The sequence below is a fragment of the Mytilus trossulus genome, chromosome 14, assembly GCF_036588685.1.
Source record: "Mytilus trossulus isolate FHL-02 chromosome 14, PNRI_Mtr1.1.1.hap1, whole genome shotgun sequence".
NCBI classification, from domain to species: domain Eukaryota; kingdom Metazoa; phylum Mollusca; class Bivalvia; order Mytilida; family Mytilidae; genus Mytilus; species Mytilus trossulus.
The window spans coordinates 12167109-12181554 of NC_086386.1; the positions used below are offsets into that span (position 1 = coordinate 12167109).

General features: G+C 30.9%; 2 protein-coding genes across 2 annotated transcripts; one reads left to right on the forward strand and one right to left on the reverse strand.

Annotated features, from left to right (window-relative positions):
- The first annotated feature begins 2400 nt into the window (after window positions 1-2400).
- On the forward strand, window positions 2401-5623 carry LOC134695594 (uncharacterized). The gene is made up of 3 exons (XM_063556872.1): window positions 2401-2915; window positions 3488-3619; window positions 4001-5623. The coding sequence occupies exons 1-3, from the start codon at window positions 2516-2518 to the stop codon at window positions 5143-5145; spliced, it is 1677 nt and encodes a 558-aa protein (XP_063412942.1). The 5' UTR covers window positions 2401-2515; the 3' UTR covers window positions 5146-5623.
- Window positions 5624-5629: 6 nt separating this feature from the next.
- Window positions 5630-13853, reverse strand: LOC134695595 (uncharacterized). The gene is made up of 3 exons (XM_063556873.1): window positions 13281-13853; window positions 7129-7378; window positions 5630-6499 (listed from the first exon to the last, which is right to left on the reverse strand). The coding sequence occupies exons 1-3, from the start codon at window positions 13529-13531 to the stop codon at window positions 5666-5668; spliced, it is 1335 nt and encodes a 444-aa protein (XP_063412943.1). The 5' UTR covers window positions 13532-13853; the 3' UTR covers window positions 5630-5665.
- Between the last annotated feature and the right edge of the window lie 593 nt (window positions 13854-14446).

The window sequence follows — 14446 nt, forward strand, 5'->3', positions numbered from 1 at the left end:
CAAAACGAATTATAAAAAAAAAGTATAGTTCATCATGTGCATATAAAGTTATTTGACCTTTTTCTTTTCTTTCAGATGATATATATACACTTTTAGAAAATTAGTTATTTGGTATATATACTAGTCAACAAAAGAAACGATACACGACTTTGAAATAAAATTTATCAAAAAGTATTAAATATAAAAAAAATGAGATACACTATTTTAAAAAGCTTTCATTTGCAATGTATTCACATGTGATTATGAAAATCAAAACTTGTCGGAAAGAATCTAAATTCAGTGTAAACGATCGTAGGGTGCAAATTACAGTCGGAAAGCAAGCCCTTAGAAACGACCGTTGTTGCTACTTTCTTAAGACAACAATGGGACTGATATTAAAACCCGCCATTCTGAAATTGCGTTAATTTCGCGGAATATTTTTTTGGCGCCAATTTGGAAGTTATCTTTTTTTCACTTTCCTACTCGCCATTAGGGTCTGAAATAGATTTATTTCGATTTGTTTAGCAATATTGATTTTATTATCAAAAGGAAAGCAATTTCTCAAACATGTCAAATTTATTATTGGCCGTCTTTTAACGATCCCGTGGTACTTTTGATCGTCGTTTAATTTCTTCTATTTGTCACAGATAAACAAAAACTACATGTACAAACAATTAAGATTACGTATCTCAAAATTTAAAAAAAAAAAGCATCAAGTATAACGTTCTATCTGACACCCCTTTGGAAACCCCGTTTGAAATAAATTCCAAAAGAAAGAAATTTTTTGACATTGTAGTTTTTCGGTCTTACACATCGATGTCACCTTGCATCTGAACGCAGTCAATGTACACACATGTTTGAATGAAATAGTAATGGCGAGATCAGCTGTGAATATTTGACTGGATTAATTATTCTATTTAAGTCAGTGAAATGTACGACTTAACTAAAAACAAGGTAAGGAAATCTTATACTGTCTTTGCACAACCTTAACTGCTTTAGATGACTTACATAAAACTCATTCGTTGTTTATAATAATATATTTTTTTTGTGATAAAGGAATCCTGCAAAACTGCCAAAAGTAAATGAATAAGTAGTGTCCTAAATTTGAACTTATTCAGCCATTAATCATTTGAGTGTCTTGTGGGGTAGGGGTTGGTGGCTATTGATTGTTTTGAAGAAGAAAAATTGTTTCCAATTTTTGGATAAAAAATTAAAAAAATTTGACCCTGAGAAAAAAAAAAAAGTTTGTTTTACCCTCAGCTGCTATTAAATGAAATGCTAAAATTGAAAGAGAAGAATTGTTTTCAACTTGTCTGGGAACAAAATCCATAGTTCCCCCTCCCTGGTTGTTGCCTTAAAACAATCACATTCAGAGTATCATTTTAATCAATCTTATTCAAAGCATTATCATACTGACAGTGACATGAAGTGGGACTTAATTTTGACTTATGATCTAAAACATAATTGTTAACTTAGCACCCCAGAAACTGCTCTGAAATACTTTGGTCTTTTGTGGATGGTTGTCTAATTGGCAATCATACCACATCTTTCTTTTTTTTTTATATTTTACATAAAATATAAAAATGCATAGTTTTTTTAATGTTATTATTTATTCAAAAAGATAAAGAGAAATATTACTGATTCAATTTTGTCTAATTTATTTTCAAGTTTATGAAAAGCATCATTCATTTATTGGTTTAGTGTGTTATTTTTATAATTTGAGTCCATTCATTAGAACTATAACTTGCATGGAATCAATGAGACAACATTTATTGTTATATTTAGTTTGTTCATACAAAAATTGCAAACTAATTTTCCTTTTATCTAAAATTATGAAGATTTTACATTCAGAATACTTTCATTTAATATGATCTATTTTAAGTTTAAATGAAAAAGGTAGGACCAGGTATCAGTAGCCTAATGAAATGGAACTCCTGTTTTATATCATCTTAATCCTGTCTTTTCAGATCCATTATTCATGAATATTTTGACTAATAATTAGAAACATACAGAATGACATTTATTAAAGAACTTTGTATCTCTTATCCTAATTTAAATAAATGTAATGATGAAAATATGTTTATATGGCTAATGGGTTGTGAGAATCTAGAAGTTCTAAAACACTTATGTAATTTAATAATCAGTCTCTGGACTGAGAGGGATAAACTGATAAAAGTGTAAATACTTTGTAATGCCAATTCGCTGACCCAGTGAATCATTCATAGACCAAATTAAAATTTTATGGCACTAATGTTATCCATAAACAGCTTAAAATCATTTTTACATGCTCAATATATGCATATATATAAATATCTGTGGTTTTAATTTTACTTTTGGGCTCATTTTCTTTATTCTATATTTTGTCATTTGCATATCATTAAGAATTAATAATAATCATTGTAACAAATTGCTTGTAATACGTCGTTTCCGAGATGTTGGAACTCTTCTGTCGTAAGATAAGAAACGGTATGTCGATCACGTGACAACGTCAAAATTTAGGGCACTTTTAGTTCAACAGCGGTAAATTTTCAAAACAATGGGTAGGACCAAGAAAGCCGACGGAAAAAGAAATTTATGTTGTGTTGTTCCCGGTTGTAAATCGGATACTAGAAAGAACACTGACAAACACGAGTTTATGAAGAATGTGGACTTTTATCCTTTCCCAACAAAGATAAAAAATGCTCAGTTGAGGAGAAAGTGGTTAAAAATGATTGATAGACCAGCTGATTATGACCCCCCTGCGTGGCACCGTGTTTGTAGTAGACATTTCGTTGGTGGAAGAATGACTGCACAAAACAATATTCCAGAATTATTCCATAAAAATAATTTCAAACAACCCTTATCAGAAAGACCAGATAGCTCTATTAAAAAGAGACAAATACTTGCAGCTGTTAAACCAAGCCAAAGAAAAAGAGAATTGAAATTCCAAAACAAAGGTATGATGTGTTGCAAATTTAATCAGTATCTTTATATGTACAAAAATTCAACAAAAGAAGAAAAGGAGTGACTAACAAAATATATTTTAAAGACAAAAAAGCATGCAAAAACTAGATTTAACTTTGGCATATTACATGTATTAATATTATACATTTTGTACTTTTTTTAAAATTGTAATGAATCCTAATACTGTGTAAAAGTCTCTGATTTAACTTGCTTATATTGTTTTTACAAATATATAAGCAAGAATGCTAATGTGTAAAGAATGAATAGTTTTGCATCTTATCCCACTGTTGTGCATTTTTGAGCTACATGTATAAATGTAAACAAAGGGTACAATGCACCAACACTCATTGGTGGCAAATTGATGGTCAAAAAAATTAAATTAATGTATTTGACTCTTAAACCATTGAAAAGATTAAACTGGTCCCTACTATTCTAGCTGTGAAAAAGCTTTCCTGGTTGTCTTATCCAATCATTTTACAGTGTGTGCAGTTTTGTAATCTTAGAATTGGTAGAAAATTGCTTTAAAAACATCATTTTTATGAGAATTTTCTATTATATTTAACAGATATTCCAAATGAAACAACTGATGTTATATGGATAGATGAGAAAGAGAACCAGCCATCAGTATTTACACAGGATGATATTGCAAAAAATGTTCCCATATCTATCAAAGAAGTTGAAGTTGAAACTGTTAAAGGTAATTATCATTCTTGTATTTATAATAAGAACCAAAAATTAACTTTATGGAGTATGTTGGCATGGAAAAAATAGAGAATACAGAAGTTAAATCATCAAAATGAGTATTATTGAAGTGCATGTGTCAGTTTGAATAGTTTGAAAATAAAAAATGCCACATGTATGTGTAAATCCAATAACGCTACACAAAAGGTACATGTAACAGATGTATAAACTTGTGTATTCTACAACCAATCTGCAATAAAATATTTGTAAACCTACATTTGGGTACTCAATAAACACATTAAATAGAGTTGACATTTGATCGTTTTTATTCTTTATTTCTTTAATTATTTTTTCTACAAATAAGTTTTATATTTTTAAACATACTTTTTTTTTATAGATATCATAGATGTTCCAGAGGATCACAGCTACAGTTTTAGTACAACAACTATAAAACACAAAAGTTATTCAACCTATCGTGACATTGGGATTCAAACAGACGTTGACAATGAATTTATTGAGCAACTAGAAACAAAATTAAAAAAGGCTAATGAGAATTTAAAAGATAATGCATTTTTACTACGAGACAGGTTTATGAAAAAAGTTTTACGTGATGACAAAAGTATTTGTTTTTATACTGGTTTCCCTAGTCTTCATATGTTTAATGGAATTTTTCAAATATTAGACAGTTATGAAACAAATATAAAATACTGGAATGGACCAGACAGTATAAATGAAAAAAAGTATGAAGAAAGAGAACATTTAAAACCAGGTCCTAAAAGAAAGCTGTCTAGATACCATGAATACACAGTTACTATGATAAGGCTCCGGCAAGCTCTACCAGAAAAAATGTTGGCAGATATATTTGGTGTTTCAGTTAGTAGAATATCTCAAATATTTACAACATGGATATATTATATGAAGTCTATATTAAAAGATCTAGTAGTATGGCCATCCAAAGCTTTAATTAAAAAGCATATGCCTGCATCATTTAAGAAATCATATCCAAATACCACAGCTGTAATTGATTGTACAGAATTGTTTATACAAAGGCCAAGGAATCCAACAACTCAAGCTAAAACATTCAGTACTTACAAGTCCCATAACACGTATAAATGCTTAGTCAGCATAACTCCAAAGGGTAATTTTAATTATATTTCGGATCTTTATGGAGGCAACACATCTGATAGATATATTACTGAACATTCTGGGTTCCTTGATTTAGTATCAGCAGGAGATGAAATTATGGCTGACCGCGGATTCAGGATAAGAGACCTTCTTCTTGAGAGAAGGGCTTATTTAACTATGCCCCCTTTTACTAGAAAATGTTCATGGGGAAAGGGAAAACGTTTGACGGCCTATGAAATAAGGAAAACCAGAAAAATTGCTAACGTAAGAATATATGTTGAACAAGCAATACAGAGAATGAAGAAATTCAAAATGTTATCTCAGATTCTACTATGGACACAAAAACCACTTGTTTATCCCATGATGATAGTGGCTGGATTTATTTGCAATTTGATGAAACCGTTAGCTAATAAATGATCAAACAGTAGATACAATGTACATGTAGTTGTCTCATTTGAAATCACACGACACCTTGATTTTGTAATTTTAAAGAATTTGGCCCCTTAACCCTTCAGGTCTGTTTAATTATCCTGGTTTAAATGCCCTTCAAAAGATTGACTCCTCGAGTTGGAGAGGTCTAGGGTGCTAATTACCCTAGCCAGATCAAACCAAAGACTTTAAAATTAGTATTTGCTGCTTCCCTGGTAGACACACAGTATTAATGAGTAGAGCAAAGATTGGTGACCTGAATCAGAATAATGTGTCTGGGTAAGGTGAAATGTCTTTCAGCGGACAATTACCTTTTGAGTGTTGGCTAACACAAAACAGAATTATTATTTGTATACATTACATTAACTTTTTCTTGTCAAGAATATGCATAATAATTGCCACTGGACAATTCTGGAAGTATTAAAGCAGTCATCTTTCATATATCAAAAAGATTGATAAAAAACAATTGTAATAAAGAAGCATATTGAGTTTAATGCATGATCATTATTCAATTAAAATAATTTTGAAATACAATGTCAAAGAATGCATGAGATCTGTCCACAATCTGCTTGTAAAAATCAGGATCAAACTTAACAGTCTCAACTGAAATAGCTTTTGAAGTAAACAAAACAAAATCACAAATGTCCCTGCCACACACTCCTAGTTGTGTTTGAATCTGGTAGTACCATGGTGAAGACGGTTTAAGTTTAATTTCACCATTTATGTTTTGAACATGATAAGTTTGTAAATTAGCCACTTCCATTGGCGTTTTGTCAGCATATTTAAATGTACATTTAATTTCCACAAGACGTGTACCACAGCATTTACACTTAACAACACCATCAGGACTAGCACCTAAGAATGGGCTTGCTTTTGACACAAATAAACCACATTCTTTAAAGCTGCATTTCTTGTGTTGAGCTTTAAACATGTCAAAGTATTGTGTTTTTGCAACCTTTTCCATCTTAATTCCAAATTCTGTTGCATCTGAGCGGAAAGATATTGATGTTCCAAGACAGTTTTTTACCAAGTAATGATTTGAACTTAGTTGATCGAAGTTACATTTCATAATATTAGAAATTACGGATGCAGTTATTCTACACTTTCTATGTTTTTGCCATTCAGGGTTATCTCTCTGTCCAATTGTACCTTGCTCTACATTATAAATATATGTGTTGTCATGTTTGTTGTGTAAATATTCCATAATGTCATCACTGTCACTAAATCCTCTTAACATGTCGGAAAAATATTCAGGGGTCTCCTCGTCACTTTCACTTTCATCGGATGGAGGATCTACTAATTTCAAAAAACCTGCAGATGAGCCTTTGCATAGATCATAAACCTGCAATTAAAAGAATTAACATTTTAACAAAGTGATAGAAAATTTTGCACTGCACATTTTGGTTTCTTTTAGTTATTAAGATTAGCCTTATCGGAGTCTTTCAGATAATTTTTTTCAAAACCGTCTGTCAAAATGCAATATTCAAACTAAGTTACTTGAATTACTACATTTTGCACATGTAACAGTAAGGGGTGATACACATGTACATGTACATAGTGTACAAGTAAAATTTATACAGGTTTCAGCCACTATTCTTTATGTTAATATATATCCCACTTTCATTTAGATAGTTTTAATAATCATGACAATACATACATTGTATTTTGATTTCTTGTCAGAATTTTCTAAAGAGTAGGTGCTACTTTTGCTTTGGCACATATTTGTTTTTCATTCATTATTTTGTACATAAAATTTAAATTCAGATATACTAGTATCAGGTATCTTGTTTGAATTGTTTGCATGAAATTTGTCATTTCAGACTATTTATAGCTGACTATGCAGTGTAGGCTTTGCTCATTGTTGAATGCCTGTAGTTCCTAATTTCTGTGTCATTTAAATGTTGTGAAGAGTTGAATCATTGGCAATCATACCGCATACATCTAATCTTTTATGTATGTATATATTTTTACCTTGAGTTGAAGGTCTCTTTTGGATGCATGTGTCTCTCTCTGTTTTACAGGATTAAATGTATGCTTCATGTCTGATTTCTTGCTAAAGTATTCCAATTCAGCAATTTTTGATGGTCTGGTCTCCTGTTTTGGCTTGTCCCATGCACAAATGGTATCAGTGCCAACCAAAGTATGGCGATCAGTATGCCGTGAAACAAAATAACTTAATGCAAACAATAAGGCTACCACATGTTTACAACTACCATCATCTCTGCAATAAGAAACATCTACATTATAAACATGTTTAGTACTAAAAATATTCATGTCTTAAATCAAATACCAAAAAAAAGGTTGATAATTGTAATAATTGAGAACTACATTATAAGTGTACATACAACATGTACAATGTGAATGACATACATGTACATGTATATACATTGTAGTACATTGTATGAAATATGGCATGGACTTGTGTTGGAAAATTTTGAACAAAACAATATCACAATTATATATATATTTATAGATCTACACATTATCATTTCATCACAAAATGTAAGAGCCTAAATTTTAAATTCTACAGTACTACATTGTACATGAATAGAAACAAAACTGTTAAGTAAACTGTTTTGTTGGCTTTTTTCTTCTTGATCATGTTGATAAAAGATGTATGGCAATTTACAGGTATAATATCTGTTTTTACATGTATCACCAATATTTGGTCTTGTGCAGAGTAATCTCATAAGCTAGCGTACATGTACCACATCTTATTTTTACATACATTTACATGTAGTAATCATGTCCATTGTACCAAGGATTTCTATAAATAGCATACAATCCTTGATTGTACATGCATATATATATATGGCTACATGAATGACATTATGTTGATATTATGATCAAGGAAGTATGATATTATGTATTTATGTTGATACAATTGGTCAGATAGTGTTTCATTTTAGTTTTAGAGAGTTATCGAATATACGAATACTTTATTTCTCATAAAACTACAATTACATAGTTATAGAGAACATACATAAATATAACTATAAGGTACAATTTTTACAAGCATGTGTGAACAATACAATGAAATTAACTTGGAGGACTGACTTTCACATTTATAACTTTGATAAATTTACATAGTTTTTTCTAATATTACAATATTACATGAATTAAACAGTTGATCAAACTTATAGATATTAGGGTTAGACCAGCAGTATGTAGGTAAAAATTTCTTTCTTTCAAACATAAAAGATCCACAATTCATAATATAATGGTATTCGTCACCAATGTCGTTTGAGTCACAGAGACGGCAGATTCTGTCTTCTCTCTGTAAACCCTGCCACCTTCCAGACTCAATCGGCAAGTGGTGACTACCACATCTATATTTGCATAATGTATAAATGAATTTGTAAGGTAAAAAAGAAAAATATTTTTCCAATTGAAAATTATTTTTAAAAATACGATAACATAAAGTTTTAGGTGATTCGGCAACAAATGCAAAGCATTCTTGTTGAAACTGATCTTTAAGTTTTTGCTCAATACATTTTAACACCCATTTATCAGCAAACTGTGCATTCCATATATTGGACATACCACAATTATCAAAAATATTTTTAATACATGATATCCACTTAGTGTTTATTCCGTAATCATTATAATATAAAAATACAAGCTTATATAATACAGCACAAATTTTACTTTCTTTTCCATTAAGAAGTCTACTCCAGAAATTAATCATTCGCAGTTTTACAGTCACAGTAATAGGGTATCTGCCAAGTTCTGCATACACTATGAAATTTGGAGTAGACTGTTTTAAATGTAAAATCAGTTTACAAAATTGTAAATGTACACGTTCAAGAATATCTATATTTTCAAAACCCCATATTTCTGATCCATATAACAATATTGGTACAACCATTTTGTCAAATAAATCAAGTTGACATTCTATTGACAAATTGTTTTGTCTACCTTTTTTTTAAAACGCTATACATAGCTTTTGTTGCTTGTTCTTTTAAATATTTTTTATTTGATAAAAAGGATCCACTTCTAGAAAATAAAATACCTAAATATTTGTATTCTTTTACAATTTCAATGTCGTTACAATTAACTGTGAACTTGAGATTTGCTGGCATTCTGCCACTCGAAAAGATCAAAACTTTAGTTTTATTTGTATTTATTTTCATTTTCCATTCGTCACAATATTCGTAAAATGTATTTAACATGTATTTTAGATCAGTGCTATTTTCTGCTAATAAAACAGGGTCATCTGCATATAAAAGTAAAAACAATTTCAAAAATACTGCCAGCTCATTTTCGATTTCTTGTGATATAGATTTTAAGCCTGTTATGTTTTTCTTTTCAAAAAAAGTTTGAAGATCATTTAAAAATATAGAAAACAAAGCAGGTGAAAGATTTTCCCCTTGCCGAACCCCCATCTCACAAGGAAAGAAATCAGATTTTTTACCCTGGTGTATAATACGCGATTTGGCATAATCATACATACTCTGAATAACTCGAAAAAATTTCCCATTTACTTCATTCTGCAATAATTTGAACAGAAGTAAATTTCGCTGTAGAGAGTCAAACGCTTTTTCAAAGTCGATAAAAGCACAATGTAACTTTTTCTTTCCCAATTTTAACAATTCAAATAAAATATGTATAGTAAAAATATGTTCAGTCGTAGAATAATTCCTTCTGAAACCTGCTTGGTTTTCATTCAATATACACAATTCATCAAGATAATTACATAATCTTGTGTTCAATATTGAGGTAAAAAGTTTACCCAGAGTAGACAATAACGTTATAGGCCTATAGTTTTGTGGATCACTTTCAGAGCCTTTGTTTTTAAACAATGGAATTACATTTCCTATTAACCATGCCTCAGGCAACAATCCTGTGTCAAAAACAAGATTAAATAAACACACATAAACATCAATAAAAAATTCAATAGACGAGCATATATACTCATTTACAATAAGATTATCACCAGGGGTCTTATTATTTTTCAGGCTTTTTATTGCCTTCAATATTTCATCTTTTGTAATACAAGCATTAAGAAATACATTTGATGAATTTTCGTTTACATCATTTTCTAAAATATACCGATCATTTGTTTCTGTATTTTTATTCAGATCCTTAAAAAAAGAAAACAAATCTTCAATATTAATATCATTTTTTTTCTTTCGTTTACCCCGATTAATAATTTTCCAAAATTCTTTCGGGTTTTTTGTTCGCACCTTTTTCATCTTTGAACGTAAATCAACGTTAAATGATCTAATATTTTTATCCATAGTTTTTTTATATAAAGTCTCACTACGTCTCAAACGTTCCTTGAATATACGTGAACCATATCGTTTATATAACCTTTTTGATTTTCTAAACGCCCTCCTTTCCCGGCGGCATTCTGTGTTAAACCAATCACGGTGATTTTGTTTCCCTCCCGTGTAATCAAATCCATAAGTTTTCTGTACGAACTCCCCAAATGTATTTCTAGCAGAATTGAGTAAAACATCTCTTATTTCATTTACAATTTCATCAATAGTATTTTTATCAACATTTTGAACATTTTCAGTTTTTGTCATAATAAAAGATAACAATTGAGATATACTTTCTTTGTCAAGATTGTCTTTATATTCATTAACTTGATCATGATTCCATTTTCCAATATATGTATTATTTTCACCAGATTCTACATTTATATTTACATTTGATTGCTTAGTATTACTACAATTGAGTACTAATTCGAGTGGACAATGGATATCAGAATATAAACTGCTAAATGGTAGAACATCAAAATTTTCTACTAAATACAATACATCTGCAGTACTTATTGCATAGTCTACGACACTGGTATTCTTGCTCGTAGGTTTACCTACTTCATCGTTTCCTATCCGACCATTCATTATATACATGTTGTTATTCTTACAAAATTGTATAAGTTTTCTACCATATGTGTTTACATTTGAATCAGTACTGTGTCGTTTTCTTTGAATACCCAATTTATCTAAGATATCAACATTACTAAATTCATTAATATCAATTAAATTCTGTGCTAAAAAATCATCAGTGTCTACTAAATCATTAAAGTCTTGTAAACTCGCTGTTCTACTATTAAAATCGCCAAGAAGACAAATATACTTGTTTGTTCTTTGTAAATAAAAAAATTCTAATTCTATATCTGAAAGTGCATTTTCTGATGTATAAATAGAGTTTTCAGGTGGTATGTAAATTACTCCGAAAATAACACTAATTTTTAAGTCAAATATTTTTTCGTCAATACTAAACCATTGTACAAAAGGACAATCAGTTTCAATTGGTGTAATACAATTTTCTAAATATCTCTTGTAGCCAAAGGCGATACCACCAGATTTTCGATTTGAATACTTTTTACGGTTTTTAAAATGAAATACAAAATTATCTAATTCTACTGTATCAAGATCATCAAGTTTAGTTTCATCAAAACATACAACATCATAATTGTTAAGTAAAGTAATAAATTCAGGGTACATTAATTTGGATTTAATACCACATACATTTAATGTTAATATTTTAATAGATTTATTGACCTCTATATTACATTGATTTTCATTGTTAATTAAGTGAAAGTCCGTTCCGCTGGAGTAGTCATGCTGAATGAAACTATCTGTTAATCCTCCTTGATCTACCTAGTATCTTCGCCCTCTGCGGGGTGCAATGTGGGATCGATGTGTTTGTCGTTGAGGCTCTCTGTGGGGGGTTGTCTTGGGACGCGTACCTTGGGTTTCATCATTCTTCTTGCCGTCATTTGTTTCCATTTCATCGTCATCGGGTAGGATGAATTCTTTCCCATCTATAAAAAGCTTATCCCGTTTCAAGTAAGCTTTCTTTTTATCTTCTCTAGCCTGTTTAAAATATGGCCATAACATTTTGCGTTTGTCATTTATCTCTTTTGGGAATTGCTCCTGTATACCATAATGAGTTCCTTTTAGTTCCTTTGCCGACGACCGAACAATTTCTCTATCTTTGAAGTTCTTAAAGCGACATACGATAGGTCTTGTTTTTATTAGCCTCCCATCTTTTTTATCACGAAATTCTGTTTCTTTGCCAAAACGATGCGCTCGGTGGAAATCCACAGTTGTCTCCATTTTAAGTTCTGTATACATAAAGTTTTTTATAATGTTTTCCGTTTCTTCTATTGTTTTTTTCGTCTTTATGTGTGATACCAGAAAACACTAAGTTTTCGCGCATCGACCTGGTTTGCAAATCAAGGTGCCTTTCAGTTAAGTGGTTGAGATTACGGCGAATATCATTTAAATGCGTAACAATTTCTCCATTATTAATTTTTATTTCATCAACAGTACTTTTGAGATTTTCCCGTTCTGTTTTACTCACTTCAAAACTGGTATTTACAAATTCCATTCCCTTTTCAATTTCGTCAATTCTTTTATTTACAGTGCCAACATTTTTAGCCAAATTGTTTATAGACGACTAAAATTTTTTCAGCTTTTCGTCAATTTTGTCAAGTGTTGATAGTTTTTGGAACATTTGATCAACTTTTTGTGCTAAACTGTCTATTTTATCATTTTTGTCTTGTCCGATGTTCATTGTTGATTGAGAAAGTGGAAGGCCTTGTGGGATCATATTATTACCCGGACTTTGGGATGCCATATTATAATATCCATGCATAGGCGACATTTGGTTAAAACCAGGGCTTGGTATGGGCTGCATAGGTTGCATCGGCTGTACATATTGTTGATAAGTTGGATAAGGTTGTTTTTCCTGCACAGTATTTGGTGAATTACTAAACGAAGTCATATTGTTTGTCTTGGTCAGTTCAGATTGTGTATCGATATGTTTGTTTACCTTCTTACTTGCAGTGTGAGTACTGTTCTTCCGTTCATTCGTTTGTTTTTTCGTCGGTTTTTCACCACTAACATTTTGGTCCTTGGTATCATTCTTCCTTTTCCTTCCTTTCTTTCCTTCTTTTTTTGAATTCATTCATCAACACAGATATGTAAACCACTTTAAACCACTTTGATTCTCAAAATTGTCATTTCAATCATAGAAAATTTCACTAAATTAATATTTTTTTCTCCTGAATTCAAAATCCGATATATTTCATTCACACATGCGCAGACCGAAACGATGATAAAATGTTGTAAATGTACATGAATTTAATGATTTGTACTACTTACGCCACACAAGTACATCCTCCAGACTTCAAATATCCTGTGGAATCCATCAGTACCCATGTATTATAGCGATCAGCACTCTGTCTGGTTTCTGGAATACAATTGGCATGAACATACATGTAGCCCAAAGTATCAGTTTTGTACATCTTGACGTCTGAAATGTGATTGCACATAAACAACTTATAACCATTGTCTTGTTTATAATCACGCAGTCTATCGTCTGACCACTGACAAGTACTGAGCAAATATATCATTATATCTCCAGTTTCAACACTAGGCACTCCTCTGAGATCAGCTGTCCAATCCTGTACCTCCGTCACATCTATTACATAATGAGACTGTCCTTCTTTTGTTTAAATTCGTCGCCGCTCTTTACACAAATCTTTATAGTCATCTTCTTCAATAACTTCCAATTTGAGATCGTGTGCGTATTCTGCAAGTTCAATCAGTTTCCTTTTATTGAATTTAGTTGCAGCAATAAGCCTAGACTGTAGGTAACTTTTCAATTCTTGTACGGAGTAATTTTTGAAATCTACGGCCATTTTGACTTTAAAATTGCCCTAAATAATGTCACGTGATATGCTTTATCACGTGATAAGGTACGTCCAACTACACATCCCGGAATCGACGTAGGGCGTCTTTGATTGACAATAAAAATATTGTATTGTATTGTATTGTATTGTATTAATTGAGTAGAAATTTATTTCTGTGTAGAAATAATTTGGTTACAGCAGTAAAAATACTTACCAAAACATAAAAATTAAATTAACCCTTGGAATATTAAATTAAATTGAATTATGGCACATAAGTTAGACCACATAGGGACACATAGGGCCTATTTCACCGAGACTGCGTTCTGAAAAGTGATAAAAAGTGTTTCTCTATTTTTTTTACAGTATCAAAATATATTTAATAAGATAATTTTAATAATATCCATGATGTAAATAACAGCATATGGTGCTTGATATAACAATAGTTTGTTCATGATAGTTTCAAACAAAGGGACGTAACTCGTGAATTACCGTCGGCCCCGCTTCGTCAGAAATATCGACACATCTAACTGGCACATTTGCGTATCTTAGCATATCAACTGGCACAAATTTGACATATTATAGTCCAAGTTATGTTACATAACATAATTTAAATTCAGCATAGCTTCCCGAGAAGTT

Coding starts and splice junctions, on each gene's coding strand:
- LOC134695595 (XM_063556873.1), bottom strand. CDS start 13,531: ATGATATATTTGCTCAGTACTTGTCAGTGGTCAGACGATAGACTGCGT. Junction 7,379..13,280: donor GGAGGATGTACTTGTGTGGC/GTAAGTAGTACA, acceptor TTCTTATTGCAG/AGATGATGGTAGTTGTAAAC. Junction 6,500..7,128: donor AAAGAGACCTTCAACTCAAG/GTAAAAATATAT, acceptor TTTTAATTGCAG/GTTTATGATCTATGCAAAGG.
- LOC134695594 (XM_063556872.1), top strand. CDS start 2,516: ATGGGTAGGACCAAGAAAGCCGACGGAAAAAGAAATTTATGTTGTGTT. Junction 2,916..3,487: donor ATTGAAATTCCAAAACAAAG/GTATGATGTGTT, acceptor TATATTTAACAG/ATATTCCAAATGAAACAACT. Junction 3,620..4,000: donor TGAAGTTGAAACTGTTAAAG/GTAATTATCATT, acceptor TTTTTTTTATAG/ATATCATAGATGTTCCAGAG.